This window comes from Tamandua tetradactyla, chromosome 2, assembly GCF_023851605.1.
Source record: "Tamandua tetradactyla isolate mTamTet1 chromosome 2, mTamTet1.pri, whole genome shotgun sequence".
Classification (NCBI taxonomy): Eukaryota; Metazoa; Chordata; class Mammalia; order Pilosa; family Myrmecophagidae; genus Tamandua; species Tamandua tetradactyla.
The window spans coordinates 55901649-55923549 of NC_135328.1; the positions used below are offsets into that span (position 1 = coordinate 55901649).

The window sequence follows — 21901 nt, forward strand, 5'->3', positions numbered from 1 at the left end:
GCACCTTGAATGAGCAGGATCATGTTCTCCACGGCATCAACCTAATCAAGAGGTCCCGCCCAACAGGCTGTGCGACAGGATTGGATTTAAAGAACATGGCTTTTCTGGGGTACATAACAGCTTCCAACCTGCATCCTCACCTTTCGTTTCTTTTTATTGATGGAGACAGCTTTAATAAAGGACCTTGGTTTCCTCTGGTTGGGAGTTGACATGGGATCCTCCTTAACTGCTCCAGCTTGGGGAATCCTCAGTTTCTCCAACTGCAAAATATACATCACAGAAGGGACAAGTTCATGGCCAGGGAATAATACTGGCCTAGGTGTAGGAGACCTCAATTCCTTCTGCTCTCCGGGCCTCCATTTCTCCATCTGTGGGAGGAATGAGATGGATCCTGTGGGTGGCCTTTCTACCAGCCTCAGTCTCATGTCTTCCCAACCAAGCCCTAATTTGGTTCAAATGTTCTCCCTTCCTGCACACAGCCCTGCCCCGGGACCTGAGGAGGCTGAGTACTTTCTTATCAGACCAAGAATCTCTGCTCAGTGCATCCCCTGGTGATGGCTATTGGCTCAGACATGAACATGTGACTTAAATTGCTCCAATGAAACTGAGGTAAAGTTCTCACGGTCCAAGTGTGGGAAATGCGACCCTCTTTACCCTTGTTTTCCTTTTCCCCCCTTCCCCCTCCCTCCTCATTTTCTCCCCTCCCCCTCTCAGCTTTCCCTCTTCTACTTTCCTCCCTTTTCCCTCTCTCTCTCTCTTTTCTTTCTTCTGTTCCCCTTCTCTCCCCTCTCTTTCCCCTCTTCTACCTCCTGGCTTCCTTCCTCTCCTCTTCCTCTGCAGGTGAAGATGGTGGTAAGAGATGGAGAGAGAGAAACAGCTTGCATCTGCCTATGCAAAAGGGCCCGAGGGCTGCGTGTCAGAAAACATGGGCCCCCTTCTGGCTTTATCATCCATAAGCTTGGGCAAGGTCCCGAACTGCTCACATCCTTAGTCTCTTACCTGTAGCGTGAGAGCTGTCTGTAGAGTAACTTAGGAGTCTGCAGATTCCACGGTTCTCTTCCGTTTGCAAGCAGTAAGGCTCTTAGGGGCTTGGTGGGTAGACAGATAATGAGGGGTACCACCCAGAGGATGTGCCAACTTGTTACGGGCTGACAAGCACTGAGAAAAATGGATCTAAGCAACAATGTGCTAAATCACTGGGATTTTGTTTGCTTGCCCTCAGAGATCTCCTGAGGTGCTGTGCTTCCTGTAGCCCCCCAACATTTTCTTCTCTTCTTCCACAGTACTGCCCACTCACTCAGAGCTCAGTGATGGAGAAAGGGGTGAAACCAGGTGAACACTTTTATCCAGTGAGCTGAGGTTGTTCCCCAGTGGAGAGCTGGGAAGCAGCTGGGTTAGAAGCCTCTGGAGCTGGCCACTAGCTGGGACCCAGAACTCCAGGCATCTAGCCCCATCTCCGTAGGGTCTCAGTCACCCCTCAAGGCCTTGGCTTATTCACAGACTTCTATGTTAAAAAAAAAAAACCTTTAATAACACAAGCAATATTCCAATGCATTCTCCTTGTTAAAAAACTTAAGACATTACAGGAAAGGCTGAAGTTACCTGTGTTTCCTTCCCTCCACCCCAGAGCTTACCACTACTCTTCATTTGATGTGGGTCCCTCTAGGCTGTTTTTAGTGCATTTATAGGGTTTGTGTACAGGGTGAGGGTCAAAATATTTCGCAACTGATCCAACTGATAAAACTTTTCATGCAATTTATGATCTCACAGCTTAACTGGATGATTGATAAATCAGGCATTATCTGATTCAGAAGTAAGAGGGAGCCGAGAGGCAGAAAGGACAGAGTTTATATAGACAGGCTTATACATCCAACGAGGAAGCTAGCAGTATAAATGACTCTATTGGTCTGCATCAGAATATTTACCCTTATTTAGCTGATGCCAGCGTAGGGGGCCAGGACACACACACTAAACTAGAGTTGCCAGATTATGATTGGTTCGCCATAGGTTTCAGGTTCTAGGGGAGTTGCATGCTACAGGAAACAGGAATCCTAAGTAATTTAACACAGCACAGGCACTGGCTAATCAGAAAGGGTGCTACCCAAGATGCTGTATTGGTGTGTGCCCGCTGAATATCAACTCTATATATGATGCATGGAGATTTTACAGTATTCTTGGGTGTCTGTGTCTGCGTCTTTTCACTCAACAGTGTTCAGGAGAGCTGCCCATATTAGTGATCAGTTACTAACTGCAGTAACTTCTGTCCTCCAAGAAGCAGATGCCAAGTCAGGATTGGAAATGCAAGAGATTTATGGGCGCGGGAACACCTGGGAAGGACAAACAGGAGGGAGCAGGAGTAGGCAGGGAGGGAAGACTGCCTCAGACCGCTGCCCAGGAAGGAGGGAGGGAAGGAAGGCTTGAGGAGGAAGAGCCTTTGACTGCCAGCGCAGCTCTAGAAAACCTCAGGCAGGCCAGTGCAGAAAGCCCAGCGCAGAAGTTGACCAAGGGAAAAAAATCCCTTCAGTGGATTCCCTCAGGCAGGAATGGACAACCCCGGGGAGGTGTGGTGCTCAGTCACTGCCCCGGAGCAGAGCGCGGGCAGTGTGGCCTCGGCCTTCCCAGGGGCCCTGCCGACCACGCTGTCAGCCACAGACTCCACAGCAGGAGTCCTTTGCAGGAGATAAGGAGAGTGCACCTTTGCGGCTGCTCACACTAATAAGAGACCGTGCAAAACTTTAACCATCGCACCTACTCCACATCGCCACCGTTATGTAAGAATTAAATGGGCTGGTGTCCTTACAGTAATGACTGTTCCATAGGAAGGGCTCAATATGTTAGCTATTGTGACTAATAGATTGAACTTTTTTTTGAGGAAACGATGGTTTATTTTTCTAAGTGATCAAGCTGCAGACTCTTAAAGCGGCAACACATGTTGCATCTCAGTATTTTCATTGAACATTTAAGACCTTCTATTTTGATTATTCTTGGTAAATAGTAATTTAATCCTCCAGTAGGTTTCAAGTGCCATTCATGACAGGTGGTTTAACATGGTGGCTCCTGCTTTCAGGGAATTATTTAAATGAATCCTCAATTTCTGGGCAATCTTTCACTGAAAGCCCATCCATGAGGGCTCCCTTATGGTGGTAGGCCAAGGAGCCCTGCTTTGGCTGCCAGGGCTTGATTCTGCTGAGTATGATATTCCTGAAATCTCATGGATATTCTTTGTGTCATTTTTAAATGTTCTTGTAAGAAATGTTCTGCACAGGTGGTCTCTCTGGTTTTACTTCTCTTGTTGGGTTTTACTTCTCTAGTCTTTAATACATGACCAAAAAGCAAGTTTCTGTGAGTTTATTGTAGGTTCCAAGAAATTCTTTAAACTGTTTTATCTGCTCAGATTCTGATATATGTAGCCATATTCTTTTGGTATATTTATTAGTCATCTTTTCTGATGCATGAGTTCCTTTTCTTATTCTGGATAAGTGGTTGTCTAACCTTTGTGGGACTGTGCTGCCAGTCAAGTCTGGTCTTTCTTCTTAACTACTATATAATATTCCATAGATATCTGTATATATTCTACAGATATATATATATATATATATATATATATATATATATATATATAATACAAACATATATCTATATCAATTAGGATTGCATTTGACTTCATGTTAGAGAAACCTGGCTAAAGTGACTGAATCAGTAGGAATTTATTTTTTCTCATGTAACAATAAGTCTGGAATTAAGAAGTCTAGGGCCCTTCTGCCTTGTCATGAGTATATTGCTTTCTCATCCTCATGGCTTCCAGGCATCATGCCAGCATTCCACAAAGGAAAAAGAGGGAAAGAGCAGGGCATAAGGCACATAGCGATTGAATCTGTCCTTTTTATAAGGAAAGCATTAACTTTCCTGAAAGACTTCATTGGCCAGAATTATGTTTTATAGCCACCCTAGCTACAAGGGAAATGAGGCTTTTAAGCTGGTTCCATTGGCAACCTGAGCAAACTGTGAGTTGTGATAGTGAGAAAGGAGGAGCACACTAATAATGGAAGGCAGCCATCAGTGTCTGTCTCCCAAAGAAAAAAAGGATAATGAGGCTCTCTCTCTTCTTCTACTACAAACAGTGATGCAATAAACATCCTTGAATGTCTCATACATGTGTGTAAGAAATTAAGCACAGAAATTGAAAAGTGGCATTGCTCCACGTTGAACGGGTGAAGTGGAGCTACTGTGTTATTTGCTTTTCACATTTTAGTATATACTGTCACTGTGCCTTGCCAGATGACCAATTCATACCTCTGATGTAGTGGGAGAGAGCCCATCCCCACAGCCTTGCCTGCTGGAACTCGCTCTCTAAATCTTGACCATGCCACTATCTTGGTTATGCAGGTGGTAGAGGATTTGGTGAGAGGCAGGATGGCAGAGTGGTTAAAAAGGCTGGGAAGTCACAAGCCCTAACTTTGCCACTCACTCCCTAGGTGACTTAAGGAAGTCACATTCCCTCTCAATGCCATTCCAGAGTCTCTACTTTGCTAGGCTGCGGTATAAACGAAACAAGCCTGTGTGTGTGCACCTCTTGTACTTTCTGTTGATGTCCTCTTTTCAATTTCAGGCCAAGGGGAGACCTTTACTGCCTCTCCACTTTAAAGTTTTAGCCAGTGTAATGAGTAACATGATAATCAGACCAAGCTGTTTCCACCCCAGGCTCACAGCGTGGAAGAGGCATGGCTAAATGTAAGTGAGAATACAGATTAAAAATTAAAACTGAAAAGGCACATCTCCATATATTGAGATGGAAAGTTGACTGTACTATATGGTTGGGCATGAAAGTAGGTTATAGAACAGCATATACAATGCAGTCCTACCTGGGTTCACACCCATCCATCCATCCATCCATCCATCCATCCATCCATCCATCCATCCATCCAAAGCAACTGATTCACTAAGTTTTTAACAGTGGCTATCTCTGGGGAATGACAATTCAGAGTCTTATTGGGTTGGGGTAGGGAGTTTCCCTCCCTGTTTGATATGCTTGTTTTATTGTTTGAAGTTTTTGTTACATGTATTTTGATAATACTTAAAATATAAAGATATGTCTATTTCTTAAAAATTGAAACATATTCCATGATCAAGGACTATGTCACTGTTCTTTCATGCCCTGGACCCTTCTATGTGCTTCAGAACTTTGTTTCCAAATCACCTCCCCAGGGGTCCCCTATAAATTCCTGGCCTCACTGAAATTCTCTCCCACCAATCCTAAGAGCAAGTGCTAACCACACTGTGCTAACTACATGTCTACATCCCTGATAGAAGGGGAACTGTTGGGAGATAGGGATGTTTCATGGGACCCAAGGGCAGAGATGAGCCCTCCAAATCATCAGAAATCAAGATGGCCTCTCACTCTCAATTTCTTTCATTTCTGTCTTTATAAAATGCAAGCCCCGTGAATTTTTGTTCCTTTCTTGCTGTATCTCCAATACCTAGGGCTGTGCCAGGTACACATAGCAGGCATTCAATAAGTACTTGTTGAATGTATGAAGTAGGCCTGTGCCAGCATCACTTTCCTTTCTTACCAGATTAACTTCCATTCCTCTGCTGTGCTACATAGGGGCCAGACAGATCCCAAATATCCCTCTCCTTTCTGCAAGCTGCTGGAGAGCTGCTCTCAGTCCTCTTTCCATGTTCCTGGGAGGGAGACGTTGGTTGGCCCGGTGCAGGTCAGGTGTTACCCTGGTCTTATCAGGCGCAGCCAGGCTGCAGAGTCACACAGTAAAAACACCTGTGGAGGCTGGAAGGGTGCCCAACTCTCAGGGCCAGTAGCTTGTGGGCAGACACCCCAAGTGTGCCTCTGAAACCTTCTGGATTTCCCACTGGAGGGCAGTAGGGAAGCGAGGGGAGCAGAATAAACGCAGACAGAAGCGGCTGTGCTGGTGCTGGGAGCCGAGCAAAGGAGAGTTTGCGATGACAATTATGATAAAAGAGGTTGAAAATGAACCGCGGAGCCACTTTAATAATGACAATGTAGGAAACGAATTGTTCTCTTGCAAGTTGACATTAATCAAATCTCGGAGGCTAACTTCAAGCACAGCCGGTTAATCTGGAAATGAACAAGATGTTTGCCCTTCAGCCACAGGGGCGGTCATCTCTGGAAAAGGGAGCCTCGGATCACCACCGTCCGGGCTGGAATTGGCTTCTAATAAACTCTAGCCAGGCTGCCCAATTAAGCTGCAAGCCGAGGGCTCCAATTAGAAGAACCTAATTCGTTCCCACATCGTCACAAGCTAAGAGCAGAGCAGCTTTGCTATGCAAAGCAAGCAGGGGGACTGCACGTCGGCGGCGATTAAATGACTGCCCTTCGCTCCCGTTGTTTCCGAGGGAGCGATCTACACGAGCAGGAGCATGTTGGGCTAACCCCCGCGGCCGACACCGGCCCGCCGCACACCCGAGGGGGCCGACCGCGACCCCCGCGCCTGCCGGAGCGCGCCGAGTGCATCTCAATGAAGCCCGCGGCGTCCCGGCGACTGGGGCGCCACCGGAGCGGAACTAATAGCCCGGCCGCGAGGACCGGAAGCAGCCAGCCTCCTGCGGGGGGCGGGATAGGTGCCCGCGGAATTCGTCAAAATGAGCGAGTGGATCCTCCAGGATGCCGGCATCTTGCAGCCGGGCCGAGCTCCCCGCAGGGCCCCCCAGCGTCTCTCCCGCGGGGCCTGGCCGGGCTGAGGGGAAGGCAGGGGCTCTGCAAGCCCGAATGCCCTGGGCAACTCCGACGCCGCAGCGGGGCAAGCGGGCAGGGAGTTCAGAAACCGACCTCAGGGGACTCGATCGTCCCCTTTCTGCTACTTACCATCTGGTAGATTTGGGCAAATTATTTGACTTCTCTGAGTCTCAGTTTTATCACCTAGGGATAACAATAGCCCTGACCTCACAAGAAGCTGTGAGAATTAGAGATTAATAACTACATTTATTGAGTGCTTGCTATATGCCACGCCCTGTTTGAAGCCCTCACACATATTAACTCATTTCATTTCACAGTAGTCCTATGAGGCAATTACCATTTTGTTTTCATTTTACAAAAACCCAGAGAGGTTAAGAAGCTTGCCTAAGGTCACACAGCTAATAAGTAGCACGACCCATGCTCCTGACACTGACACAACCCTGCCTCACCAAATGGCGCATTTAACAAGCTTAGCACAGGCCTGACACCCAACAGACACTCAACAAGCCTTAACTGCATGGAGGGGCAGAGAAGTGGAGGAAGAGAAGAAATAATGGTGTCAGTAACCCAGGAGAGAAGATGGTCCAAAATGTCATCTGCCCGGGCTGAGTAAGCATTAATCTGTTCACTAAATAAATGAGTGGTTTATGATGTCTTTGCCTAAGGATTACATTCAAATGATGTTTCACTGAGGGTGTGGTTGAAGGAGACCACATTCTCTGGAACCCGGAACTATGAGCAGAGAGGGAGGGAGGAGATGAGAAAGGCCTCCCTCCCCTAGCCGGGCGGGGGCTTCTTACATATTTGCTGTCTCCTCTAATCTGGGAGTTTCGGGGTGAGTGAGCAGAGTCTCATCACACAGCATGGAGCGATTGCATGCTTGCTACATAGATGCTCACTGTAACTGAGGCCCAACTCCTGGGGGGCTGAATGGAGGCTTACTGAGCAAGTGCACATTGTCAGGGTAAAGTTTTAGGGCAGAGACCCTCTAACCTACACTGTGGGGGGTGGGGTTGTGCATAGAAGAACTGGGGGAGCTGGGCTGAGGAGGCCTCTGATGGAGTTTCAGGAGGTGCCACCCAGGGCTTCTGCAGGGCTAGAGAGTTGAGGGCTGAGCTGCCAGGCATCAGGGAAGGTGCAGAGGGTGGAATGCTGCCCCTGGAGAAAGGGCTTGGCCCCAGTGTGAAATAACAGTAGATGCTGAGGCTACACTGGAGCAGACTCTGGGTTCAACTTGCCTGTAAACAGGGCCAGAAGCAGGGAGGGAGGACAGGGCTCTTGGCTGGCACAGTGACTGGCCATCTTGGCTGTTAGATATTTGCTGGGGGTGGGGAGGAGGTGCTCTAAGCAACCCCAGCTTGAATGAGCTTTACCCATCAGGCTCGGATGTCCCCAAGCCTCTCAGAGCCCCAGTGGCTGGAACCCTATTCTTAGGCCACGTCTGACCTGACCTGCTGAGGCTCCACAAGTAGAAAGCACTGGTGGAGCCCAAAGCCCCAAGTTCAGGTCTAGCCTTGGGTCCAGGTGACATTAGGTAAGTCATTTACTCTCTTCTGTAGATGGCAAAAAATGCTAAATACCTACCAACAAGGACTTTATTTACAAAGGTAAAAAGAAATAATGGGAGGAGGTGGAAGGAAGCACATGGAAGGTATCACTGGGTGCTGCAGGCTTTGCAGACCCCAGAAATGCTATTTCTTCCCACTCAGTGGAACCTGAAGAAGGGTCTTCGAAGCCTCTAGCAAGTCTTAAAAAACAGCTAATTGTATCCAGAACCATGCTGTCCAATACAATACCCACTAGTCACTTGTTAGCTGCTTAAATTTAAATTAGTGAAAATTAAATAAAGTAAAAAATTAGTTCCTCGGTCACACTGGCCACATTTCCAGAGCTCAAGAGCCGAATTTAGCTAGTGGCTGCCATGTTGCCCAATGCAGATGGAAAGTATGGCTGTCACCGCAGAGGGTTCTAGTGGATAGTGCTGCTCTAGAAACAATGGCTTCCTTAAAGCTGCATTTATCGAGGGTCAGGCACTGAGCTAAGAGCTTTATCTGCTTATTTCATTTATTCCCACAACAAACTGTGCAGTAGGTATTATTATTGCCCCATTTTGGTTGTGAGAAAGAGAGGATCTAAGGGTTTAAGTGCTTTATCCAAGGGCATTCATTGCTGCTGGGGCCAGGACTCATCCTGGGCCTGACCCCAAAGACCCAATCTACAACCCTCTACTGCTTCTCTGGTCTTTCCCTGCCCTGGGTTTCCAGACCTCATGACAAGGCCACTTTCCAGCCACATCACCCCATAGGACACATAAGACTATACCCAGCACTCTTTATTGGCTTGGTGGAGGTTTCCAGAAGATTGGAGGTAGGGAGTTAACTTTGTTTCCCTGTGGGATGCTCCTTGCTCTGAACCCATCAGATGATTTTCTTGGGCAGGGGATTGATGATCCCACTCTCTATGTATTCAAAGACAGTGTATGGGTCTTGGTCTGCATTGATAGTGATGGCATGCGCATAGAACGCCTCCAGGTCAGCGGAATTCCTGTAGAATAGATCCATTTTGAGCTTGACCTGCTCTTCAGCATCCTTTGGGTTCTGTAGGAGACGGGACTGGATCTCTATTGTCGGAGGCGGCTTGTACATGAGGTGGTACCTACAAGAGAGGAGGGGAAACAGGTCTCCCAAGGTCCAGTCCAGAGGGCAGGGGAGAAAGGGACCCTCTGTTCTATTGTTGACCAAGAAGATATGCTTGGGTCTTCATCATCATCAACTAGCATTTACAGTGCACCTGCTGTTTGCACATCCTGAGCTGGACCTGGGGCTACAGAGAAAGCCAAGATATGGTCCCTGCCCAGGGGAGAGAGATACAAATCAATAATAGGAAGAGGGAAAAACATATTAACATGCTAAGTACCAAATTCCTTTATGTCTTTCCTTCCCTTCCTTTCTTCTTCCTTCTTTATTAAGTATCTTCTGTCTGTCTGGATTCTATCTGCTGTTGACAATGTAATGCAGAGAAGACAGTGACTCTGACTTCTTGGGGCCTACAGTCAATGGAGGCATGGAACATCATGCAAGTCATAACAACAAATGTGAGTAGAGACGACAGTAACTGCCATCAATAGTCACTGTTGGAGAGAGCCCCGGGGCAGGACAACACAAAGGCCATGGTATGTGACATCAGTGTGCTTCAGCTGCTCCCTGGCAGGAAAGATAACAGATCAGGCCTATGTTTTAGAAAAATCCTGGCATTTCCTTCCAACTTCATCCCCACTCCTCTTCTGAGTCCCTACCAAGAAAATGTGGTCCTGGTTACTGGGCAGGATGGAAGAGCCTGCCTCTTTGTAATCTGGGGAAATTTAAAGTGTGTTTCAACATGAACACAGTGATTATATTGGTAAGAGTGCAGAATAAAGCTCAGAATTTACCCCCTGTAACTATGGAAAGGCTTGAAGGTGAATTGGTTCCCATGGGCACGTGTCTGTTCAAGCAACTACCTATGGGCTGCATTACGGTGAGAGCAAAGGCCCCTTGAAGGGCACAGATGACACGTACCCAAGGCATCCACTTCACACTCTGGGACCCTGGATAGAGTGCAGTACCAATGCATTGCTGTAGAGCCATGGCCATTAATTTCCTGGTTACTCTTCCAGGCAAAAAAGGTCAGCAGTCATCAGGGGTATCTTTGGAGCCGTCCTACCATGATATTGGTGAGCAGACAGAGATGAGGCTCCCCACCTGGGCATGGGCCCTGGTAGCTCTCAGAGAGCCAAGCACTAAGGACCTGGCACAAACCTTTCTCCTGTGACTGGATCAGTTCTTCTCAGGGTCAGCCGCTCAATGACAGAATCAAATGGCACATTCAGGAAAAACACCCTGTGGGGAAAAGAACAACCGCACAGTCAGCTAAGAGAACTCCAGGCTGGACTCTCATCAACCCGAGACCAGAGATTTTTTCATTCCCTGCACGTGGTGTGGGGTGGTTGTGAGCCCTCCCTCAGGAGCTCCAGGTACCAACTCTCGGAGATAGCCAGGGAAAATGCAGGGCAGAAGGCCTCCGTGCTGTGGCTACTCTCTGCTCCCCAGATTCAGTGACTGCCCCGAGCCCCAAACTCTCCTGGGGCAGGACCTGGAGAAGCATCCTTGGGGCGAGCTGCAGGGGAGGAGACACAGGCCCTCTAGAGTCACACAGACTTGGGTTAGAATCTCACTTCCTTTATGGCCACTGACCTAACCACTCCCAGACTCACTTTCCTCAACTATAAAATGGGGATAATAAAAGTTTCCTGGTATTGAAGATCTAAAATGAGAAAATGTATAAACTCTTAGCTCAGGGTTTGCACATACTCAGTACTCAAAATGGCAACCATTATTATGAACGTATAATTATTACAGACTTCTTGACTGCCCCTGTTCTCCTTGCGGAAGTAGAGTTGGTTGTTCTCAGCTTTCTCACTTTTTCTTCCACAAAGGAACCCTGGTCCCAAGGAAGCAGGGCACTCATGGTGAACAAGCCCATCTCAGAAACCAGCCCAGAAGACAAACCACTCACTTCTCTTGATAACTGGCAGTGCCTGGGAATGTATCTCCCAATTTGCTAGTTCAAAGGGCTAATCCTTCCCAGCCCCACCCTTTTCTGGCAATGGAACTCTTTCTTCAAATAAAACCTTAGGAGAGTAGTTATCAGAGTCCATTTTGGCAATGTCTGGAAACATTTTTGATTTTGACAACTGGGGAGGGAGAGCTACTGGCTAGTGGGTAGCGGCCAGAGATGCTGCTAAGCATTCTACAATACACAAGGCAGCTCCCCCCACCCCCATACACACACACAACCAAGAATTCCCAGCCCAAAATGTCAATACGGCTAAAGTTGAAAAACTCTCCCTTAGGATAAAGTGTGAACAAATGGTACAGTCAAATGTTCTGGTTGGGAGAGGTTGTTTTTGTTGATGGTGGTGGTGGTGGTGTGTGTGTGTGTGTGTGTGTGTGTGTACACGCGTGTGTTTGGAGATCCAACTGTTCAGCTGGCCCCTGCTTGAAGAACAAATTCATGCCTCTATCTTCAAGCTTTAAACCATCTTGGTTTTTAATAAATAACTTCTAGAATATTCCCTTGCTCATTTACTATTTACTCATTCACAGATTAATTAATTCACTCACATATTTATTGAGTACCTACTGTGTTCCAGACACTTTAGTAAGCTCCAGTGTTTACCAGTCCATCACATAGAGCTTATATACTATATTTAATAAAGTTGTCATTGTTGACTCCAGGGTTCTATAACTGAGGTGTGCAATTTCTATTGGGATAACACCAGTGGCAACAACATTAGTGACAAACACTCCCTGTGCACCCAAGGCCTCGTATTTAATTTACCTTCAAGTATATAAACTCAGGTCACAAGCACCTCTAGGAAAGCAGAAGAGAAAAGACATAAACTGAATTTCCCACCTTCACTCTTAGGATGGAAACCTTTTTAGACAGCTATTCTGCCTCCTACAAGGTAGTGAGCAAAAGACGCTGCTCACTGTCTGACTGATCCTTGGATCCCCAGGTTGGTGGAGCGGGCTGCCAAGAGATACTGCTTTGGTGGGTCCAGTGAGACACTATCTCCAAGGGCTCTGGACAAGCCTCTCAGACACAGGTGCCACTTAGCATGACCAGAACAGTAACAGGTCCCAAAACAGTGTCCTGCCACACCAGCAGATGCTCAGAAAATACTTGTGGAGGAATGAATAAATTAATGAATGCTATATAGTCCTAGCATTCTATATAAACTCTTTGCCTACTACCTGACTTTTTTCCATCCCCCACAAAAAACCTCAATTAACTAGTAGAGTTGAGAATGGTCCCAAAACATGAAGCTTGGAAGGGGTCTTAGAACATATGGTTCCCTAATTCCCAGGGACCAGGTGCATTGGAATCCCCCAGAGAGTTGAGCCCTTGCCCGGAAATGCTGATTCAGCAGGTATTGGATGGAGCCCAGTATACCTCTGATGATTGGCTTCTGCTGCTTGGAGAACACCTGGCCAGGGGATTCTGAACCAGGGACCCCTGCAGGTCCTGTGAACCCCTGGGAATTATATACAGACTGTTGTCTACATGTGAGAATGTATGTTTTTCTGGGATGGATATGTCTATGCCTCTTATTAGATTCTAAGAGGTTCTGGTTCATAAAAATGGTTATGAATTACTGGCCTGGGTCAAACCTCGTACTTTATGGAGAGATGAAGGGCCCATCCCTGGCAAACAGTGAGTAGATGACAAAGCTGGGGCTGCCTGATATCCCAATCACTGTTTTCATACTTGCTGCTCCCTTGGCTTGTAGATGCCCATTGGTTTTCCTGATTCCCTCTGGAGAGCCACCCTTACTCATTCCCATTCCTGTGGCTTGTTGGAGCCAACTCACACCCTGGCTGCAGGACTATACAGGAGCCCCAGATGTGGCCTGTTCATGTGTCAGCTCCTCTTGGCCACAGGGATTGCTTCAGTGTATGAGGCTGATCCAGGCCTGGCCAATGAGAGGCTTCGCCAGTGCTTGCCAGAGAGAAAGGAACACCTTCTCTGCTGGGGTTGCTAAGCTGATGGAATGGAAGCCTGGGGTTGCCTGGGTCCTGCACTGAAAGAGAGCCTACCCAAGAACTATGCCCACTGAGAGATGGCAAGAGATGCTATTTAGGGCCCAGGATCAAGCTATGCCTGCAGCCAACATAACCCTCAACATTTCACTAACATGAGTAAATAAATCTCTTCTTTCGCTCATGCTGTTTTGAACTGGATTTCCTGTCACTGCAACCCAAAGTGTACCTAATACACTTATTCTCTCCAATGCCACTTACTTCCAGAAAATACATGAATTAAAAAAAAAAAAAGTCAGTTCCTATGCCAAATGCTCTTTCTCCTTCAAGGCCAGCTTCTCCCACTGCCTTTCTTCTCCCTCTCTCATTCTGCCCACGCTGTTCGCTAAGGTTCACTTCTGCCAAGTCGCCAGGAAGCCCTTTGCTAGTGCCTGATGGAAGCTCCCAGCTGCCCCTCCACAAAGCACACAGGACGGTTTCACAGCAGCCTGGCGGAGCCAGAGCCATGAAACTCCACTTCCTTCCTGCACATGGTCTCGATAATGATTTCCATTCACAACGTGCCACAAAATAACAGCCGCCAAATAAAACATGCGCGATTGTGAAGCATCTAAACACAGGGAGTGCAGGTGTTTCACTGTGCTTTTATCCCTTATGCTCTGAACATGCTGGGCCCCCCTTCCTACCCCCGTTATTTGTGAGGCCCAAGAGCAACACCAAAACACGGCTGTCACTGTGGCTGGCGGCTGACGGTGCCTCTCTCGATGCCGACGCCAGTAGAAAGGAAGCCAGTTTGGAAATCCCTGATAATTGATGCTGCTTCATAAACAAACAAGCCCCAGTTGAAAGATTTTTAACCCAGCATATCAGGACTGCTTGTCGCCATTCAATGGAATGGCTTGTGAAAGGCTGGCAAGATCAGAAGCACAAGGACACCAAATTGGTACTTGAAGCACGTCGCTGGGAAAAGCTTTGCTGGAGAGAGCTGTGTTTCCACACTGGAAGCTTCTGATTATCCAGGCTCATGGCACCACGTGTGAGAGCCAGGCGGAGTGCGATGGGGGAGTGCAAGCATCTCTGCTGAGATATGCCGCTTCTGCATCCCCCCACCTCCTGATTTTTGTTTAGTTTTTTGCTTTCTGGTTCTCATTTGCAGCAACACAGTTAGGAAAGGGAGAATGGGTAAAGTAAAGAAAGCAAAGACGAGTCGATGCTGAGTGCGCCGGGCAGAGACCCTTCCAGTGTGTGTGAGTGGACCGACTAGGGTGGGAGCTACACTTGCTTTGGGACTGTAGAGTTTCAGGTTGGTTGGTGCCTTAAGAAGTGGAAGTGGAAGGGATCTTTGAAGGACCCTGTTCTAGTTTGCTGGCTGCCGGAATGCAACACACCAGAGACGGATTGGCTTTTAATAAAAGGGGATTTATTTTGTTGGTTCTTCAGAGGAAAGGCAGCTAACTTTCCACTGAGGTTCTTTCTTATGTGGAAGGCACAGGATGGTCTCTGCTGGTCTTCTCTCCAGGCCCCTGGGTTCTGACAACTTTCCCCGGGGTGACTTCTTTCTGTTTCTCCAAAGGCCTGGGCTGAGCTGCAAGTGCTGAGATGAGGAATGCCGAGCTGCTAGCAGTGCTACATTGCGCTCTCTCATTTAAGCACCAGCCAATTAAGTCAAACATCACTCACTGCAGCAGACACGCCTCCTAGCTGACTGCAGATGTAATTGGCAACAGATGAGTTTCACGTACCGTTCATTGGCTTATGTCTGCAGCAACAAGATTAGGTATGCTCACCTGGCCAAGTTGACAACTGAATCTAACTAACACAGACCCTAATCCCTCGCTACTCAAAGTGGGGTCCCAGGACCAGCAGCAACAGCATCACCTGGGAGCTTGTTAGCGACATAAAAATCAAGCCCCACCGCAGGCCCACTGAATTGGAATTTATATTTTGACACAATCCATAGTGATTTGTAGGCACATTAAGGTTGGAAAAGTGCTCTCTGATCCAGTGTTGCCCAGATTTGTCTAATGTGAAGAATCACCTGGAGGGCTTGTCTAAAATACAGATTCCATACAAATCCCCCCTACCTCCTCAGACCAATTGAATCAAGTCTCCAGAGGAGGGGCTAGGAGATCTATATTTTTAAATCAGCCACTCAGGTACTCAGGCAGGTATGGGAACCATGGCTCTGGTCCAATGGCTTTCAACCGTTGGCTGCACCCTGGAACCATCTGGTGAGCTTTAAGAATACTGAGGCTTCCTGGGCTCTACCTCTAGAGAGTCTGATTTAATTGGTCCAATAAGGTCTGGGAATGGAGATTTTTAAAAGCTCCCCAAGCATAATGTGTAGTAGGGATTGAGAACCACCCTCTGATCCACATCTGCTCTGTGTAAAAGGTGGGAAAACGGAGTCCCAGAGAGGTGAGGGATTCACACTGCATTGGTGTCAGATAGTCAATGAAAGTGGGCGTCTCCTGACACTGCCACATCATGCCCCCACCTGGCCACACTTTCTGAGGCTTTGTTTGGACCTTAAAGCTTGTGCCCTGCTCTAGAGTTAAGTTCACTGGAAATTGAGGGTTGGAATTCTTTCTGGACCCATGGTTAGATGTGGAGAGACATAATATATAATTACTAGTTTTAAATATGACATCAGTCCTACTCAGAGGCAAAGGCCTGGGGAGCCTTTGATCTCAACCAACATGTCTTTGGCCTTTTGATCTCAACCAACACGTCTCGACTACGTGCAAAACCCTGTACAAACCTATACACAGATATTACGTTGGAAGGTGGGGGGAGGCAGTTCTTTGGCCTTGAAGAAACTTACCATATGATGAGGTTCTGAATATATACAAGTATACACATAAGTGGATGGACAAAAAATATGAACCATACTAATTCCACATAAACTATAATGCCATGCTACGCAAACTCCTTCAGAAAACAGCAGACAAGGGAATGCTTCCTAACTTGTTTTATGAGACAGCCTTTCCGTGACACCAAAAACCAGACAAAAATACAACAAAAAACCACTACAGACTGAAATCCCTTATGAACATATTAGTAAATGAATCCAGTCATATATAAATAGAATAATACATTACAACCAAGTGGAGTTTATCCTGGGAATGCAAAGCTGGTTCAATATTTGAAAGTCAACAAATATAATCTACCATATCAACAATTTGAAGAAGAAAAAACAGATAAACATCAGTTGATGAAGAAACAGCATTTGACACAATTTTACATCCATTCCTGATAAAAAAAACTTTCGGCAAACTTGAAACAAAAGGGAATTTCCCCAAAGTGATAAAAGGCATCTTTAATAACCTACAGCTAACATCATACCTACTGGTGAAAGACTGAACGCTTTCCCCCAAGAGAACAAGGCAAGGATGTCTACTCTCGCCACTCCTATTCAACATCATATTGGAAGTCCTGGATAGTACAATAATGGAGAAAAGAAATAATAAGCATATAAGTTAAGAATGAAAAAATAAAACTGTCTGTCTGCAGATGTAAGGCTGTCTAAATGGAAAGTCCCAAAGAATCTTCATAAAAGCTACTAGACCTAACAAGAGAGCTTAGCAAAGTCAGAAGATGCAAAGTTACTATACAAAAAAAAAAAGATTTTCTATATATCAGTACCAAACAATCGGAAATTGAAATAGAAAAGTATAAAACATATTTAAAAATTAATAGGAAATAGGTATAAATCCAGAAAAAATATGCACAAGATCCGTATGCTGAAAACTATATAACACTGATCAAGAAAATCAAAGAAGACCTAAATAAATGAAGAACTGAACCATATTCATGGACCAGGAGACCCAATATTGTTAAAAAGTCCATCTTTCCCAAATCGACCTATAGATTCAGTGTAATCCCAATCAAAATTCCAGGAAGGTTTTTTGAAGATTCTACATAAGCTGATTCTAAAATTTGCATGGAAAGAAAGAGGAACAGGAATAACTAAATCAGTGTTAAAAAAAAGAACAAATTGATTTCAAGACTTACTATAATGCTACAGTAATTAAGAAAGTGAGGTGTTAGTGAAAGGATAGACACAGTTCAAAAGAACAGGATAGGGGGTGCACGGGTAGTTCAGTGGTTAGAATGCCCGCCTTCCATGCGGGAGACCCGGGTTCGATTCCAGGACCATGCACGAAAAAAACACAAAAAAAACAAAAACACTTCAAAAGACACCATTAAGAAAATGTGAGACAAGACACAGACCGGAAGAAAATATTTGTAAAACACATATCTGATAAGGGATTTGTATCAATCTACATATACATAATGTGAAGCACATATACAACAAATGAATCCACAAACAAAAGGATGCACAAATAGATTCCTTACTTCCTTAGAATTCCCAAATTTGATATTCAAATTGGAAAAGTATGCTCTAAGAAAATGATTTCCTGAAAAAAAGGCTCAAACTGCCTTCTCTTTCCCCAATTCTTTGAGACCCTGGAGAGCTGTGCTGAGCAGTCTGTCTGGTGTCTGGTGGGAAGGCAGTGTCGCTGGAGTGCACGTAAATGAAGAGGCTGTCCCTCCCTTTGGAGGCTGAAATACACACCCAGAAGGCAGCTTGCCAGGCAGCCTCTGCAGATAACACTCTGTGGTATAATCACAGGGTCTTTCCTCAAAAAGGATTTAAGCAATGACTGCTGTGGAAGCAGGGAATCAGAGAGAAAGGAAAGACACAAGAACATCGCAAAATTACATGCAGATTAACACTTAGAATGGTCTGCTTATCTTAAAATGTAATTTCTGTGATACATCGGAGAGATAATATAACATACACACTGTTGCCAAATCAGTCTCCCCACAGTCGTAACATGTGGGACATTCATACAGTACATTGCAGGAGTAATCATTTTGTGCAGACTTGTCCGTACAAAATGTTCGTGTAAGTCTAAATGTAGAGACAGCATCCGTGTCTAGAAATGACTATATTTGGAGACAGCAGTGAGGAATGGGCAAGGGTTACAGAAAGCTCATCTGAAGGAAAGGTGGAGCTGAACTGAGAGTTGGAAGAGTAAAGGGGACTTTGGAGAAGCTGCACAGAAAGTGCAAGTGAATTATACCTAGATTACCAAAAAATAAAAAGTCTGACTTTGGGAGTCTGTTTAATTAGGTAATGTGCAGGATTCACCAAGTGTGAGCTCTCTGAAGGCCAGAGTTGGGACTACCCTGTCTGTGCTCTCTCGTTAGTGTCTATCAGATGCTAAACGCTAAATAAATGTCCAGTGAATGGGTGAATGTAGGCAAGTGAGTGAGGGAACCACCTGTGACACCACGGGAGGCCTAATTCCACTTTACCAAGAAGCGCCACATCAGCTGACTGGGATCAGCACCGCCCAGCAGACTACAAAGTTTCCATGACAGTGGTTGTGAAAGGTCACACACAGGGGTGTGGGAGAGAGAACAACAAAGTGGACGCAAGGTCTGCCTGGAGCCTGGAAAAGGTCCTGGCCAGAATTTTAAAAGCTCCGCTCAATTTTTTTGTTTGTTTGTTTGTTTTTTACTTTAATAGGAGTGCAATTTGAAAAATAAAAGTCAAATATCCCAACCTCCTTTTAAAAACCCCATGCATCACACCTCCTACCCTCAGGTAGCAGCCACAGTGTTCCTTCACTTGTTCTTCCTCACCCCTTAAAAAAAGGGGCTCCCGCTGGCCATTTCTTGTTAAAACTGTGAATAATTGATAGTGGCAAATCTACCCCAGCTGTGTCTAAAATCTCTCCAGGGGCAAGAAAAACACTCTGTATGACTGTCATTAACTACTAAATTAGCAAGCACTCCTGGCAGTTGACAACAAGTCATACAAAATGCAGCAGTCTGCTTTAAGAAGAATGACCCAGGGATCAAATTCCTGCATAATCGCTTTCCATTTTAAAGTAATCTTAAAATCGCTGCCTCCTTCACTACTGGGAAGAGAATAATCCCTCTGCACACCGCCACCTAGACACTTACCAGACAACAATGAAATGCAAATTGTGGGAAGTCAGAAAGTTCTGCAAACTTTTCCCAAAGAGAAAGACAAATTAATCTAAGGCAAGGAATTTAAGACAGACCAGTAGAAAGCCAGCCAGAAGCAAATCCGTTCGCAGACAGACTCACCAGGTAGACCTCAGGGATCCTGGCCCATCCTTGGGGTGAGGGAAATGGAAGTGGGGATCTGGTAGAGGCTGGAGTTGTGGAACAGAACTTTCTGGAAAGGCTTCCCCCAATGCATGTCACTCACAAGCATGTCAAAGTATTTGTTAAGCCTTGGGTCAGCTTTGGGTCAGGAAACTGCGTATAAGGTGCCGAGTCCTTAGGATCAGGAAGCCAAGTCACAAAGAGGCAAGACTGGTTCTGATCTCTCCGGAGGCTTTTGTGATTTTTAAATACCTTAGCATAAGCAGTTTTCATGTCCTCAAGTCTATTTCCAATGGCGGTTCAGACTTTTTTTATTGCCTTCAAGGCCAAATGCCTGCTTTTCTGTTCTATTTAATCAGCACAATTGGTAACAATACATGTGTCCTGCACCCAGCCTGAATTCAGACATTCACAGTAGAACACAAACCATACTTTGTTCAGACCACAATTTTGCTAACCCAGCAAAATCCCTGTGCATTTCTAGTCAAAATGGGATGGGAACTTCTGAAATTTTACCCTGGGGGATCCTTTCTTTTGAGATCATTTCTAAAGGAAGTTATGGGTCAGGGGCATTTGGAGGAGTTCTGTTTCTGAGTTCAGAGTCACACTTGGTTATTTGTGAATGCTCTTACAAGTAAGTCATGCCACAGAAATATGTTGTGACATATTAATTTCAAAAATATCAGCTTACAGGGGTGCAAGGGTAGTCCAGTGGTAGAATTCCCACCTGCCATGCAGAAAACCTGGGTTTGATTCCCGGCCCAAGCACTTCCCCAAAACAAGCAAACAAACAAATGAAAAAATAAATAAATGGATTCAACAAATGGTGCTGCAATAAGGGGATACTCACATGGAAAAAGAGTGAAATGTGACCCCTCACCATAGAGCATATAAAGAAAAAAAAAACATATCAGCTTATAAATCAGGAGGTAGGGTGTAAGCCTGTTTAAAAAACGTGTAGAAGTGTGGCACAATGGTGGCTCAGTGGCAGAATTCTTGCCTGCCATGTCGGAGAACCCCCCCCCCCCAAAAAAAGTATAGAAAGCAAAAGATTGGAATCTTAAGAGTATTTATTCCTGGGTGGAGGGATTCTAGTTGATTTTTATTTTCTATTTTTAGCATCACTACATTTTCACACCTTTTTACAACATACTCTATGACTTTTGTAAGGAGAAACAAAACCAGAGGTTTTTTTCAAAAGTCAACTTCTATTAATGTGGGAAACAGGGAGGGAAAATTGCTTTGTGTGCAACAGCCCAGTTGTGTCCAGGATCCAAGGGAGAGGAAGGGCAGGAGCAGTTGATGGAGGAAGAGTGATAAAACAGTGGCAGAAAAACAAGATCCTTACGGTGGCAGGGTGGTTTGAGTTCATAAAGAACACACTCTCATGTTGTATTTACACCGTGGTCTGGTGGTAACCCAGGGCAGGGAGTGGGGGTGGGGGACAGGGCAGTGGGGTGTGTGTGCAGGGGTGAAGTGGGTTCCCAACATGGGTGATTTCAAGCTGCCAACATGGCCTCATTGAATGTGGTGTTGGGAAGAGAGACTGTCTCTCACCAGTGGTACAGGCGGCTCTAGCCCCTGCCACAGCAGCTCCTCTCAGGCAGAGAAGGGACTCCTGTTTTCATTTGATGGATAAGGGTAAATATATTGCCTATTTCATACCATTGTGAGGTATAGGTACTGATATTATACCTGCTTTTCAGATGAGGAAACAAACAAGACCACAGAAAGAGTAGGCATTTGCACAAGATTATATTCCTAATAAGTGGCAGAGACTTGAACTCAAGATTGTCCGCTCCCAAATCTGCTCCCTCAGCCACATTGCTGTACTATTTCTCTTTATCATAGAGATCACCTTGGATTGAGTGACTATGCGTGGTGGGCTGAGTTATTTGCTTTGAGCTATCTCTAGATAAGTAAGACATGGAACAGACATTTTTTTGGAGAAAGAGATTCCTTGAGACACAAGGGGATGAGCAGGCCTGTGAGGAGGAAGCCATGATGTATAGGACTTAGAGCCTGAGAATCCCCCAGTCTGCTCCTCACTTGCATTTGGAGGTAAAGAGCAGACTGGTATGCTGCTAGCTTCCTCCAGTCTCAGAGCTTGAGCCTTCCCCCTGCCCAGAACTACATCCCTCACCTTCATGGGGAGCCAGGTGTGGGACCCAACTCAGGCCATGAAAAATGTGGTAGCTTAATGGCCATCTTCCCCCTTAGGGCTACACTCTCAACCAAATGCATTTGGATAATTAGCTGCCATGCTGCGATGGTTATGGAGAAGAGTTGACAGATCCTGCCCTCAACTCCTCTGGTGTTCAGCAGAGCACTTCTCCGAGTCTGTTCTACACTTGGCTTTGATATAACAAATGTAGAAGACTGTGGGCAGCCTGAAGATGCTCACTCTCATCTGCCTCTGTCCAGCCAGGTACTTGGCACGTGGCACTTGGTGGTCAAACCT

At 45.9% G+C, this 21901-nt stretch overlaps 1 protein-coding gene and 1 long non-coding RNA gene across 15 annotated transcripts in view; one reads left to right on the top strand and one right to left on the bottom strand.

Annotated features, from left to right (window-relative positions):
* The first annotated feature begins 388 nt into the window (after positions 1–388).
* On the top strand, positions 389–11385 carry LOC143673104 (uncharacterized). Its single transcript, XR_013170192.1, has 3 exons — positions 389–609; positions 9682–9806; positions 11187–11385. It is a non-coding gene; the product is annotated as an uncharacterized LOC143673104 (long non-coding RNA).
* AK8 (adenylate kinase 8) overlaps positions 9030–21901 on the bottom strand; it is a 193674-nt gene continuing 180802 nt past the window's right edge. For 11 of the 14 annotated variants that reach the window (XM_077147388.1, XM_077147378.1, XM_077147374.1 and 8 more), the window contains 2 exons: positions 10510–10590; positions 9030–9367 (listed from right to left, as the gene is read on the bottom strand). In XM_077147388.1, coding sequence (XP_077003503.1) covers positions 9130–9367; positions 10510–10590 — 319 coding nt within the window. In that variant the 3' untranslated portion in view covers positions 9030–9129. Of the gene's footprint in view, positions 9368–10509; positions 10591–21901 lie in introns of those variants that run through there. The other 3 variants (XR_013170131.1, XR_013170154.1, XR_013170138.1) reach the window with 3 other exon arrangements.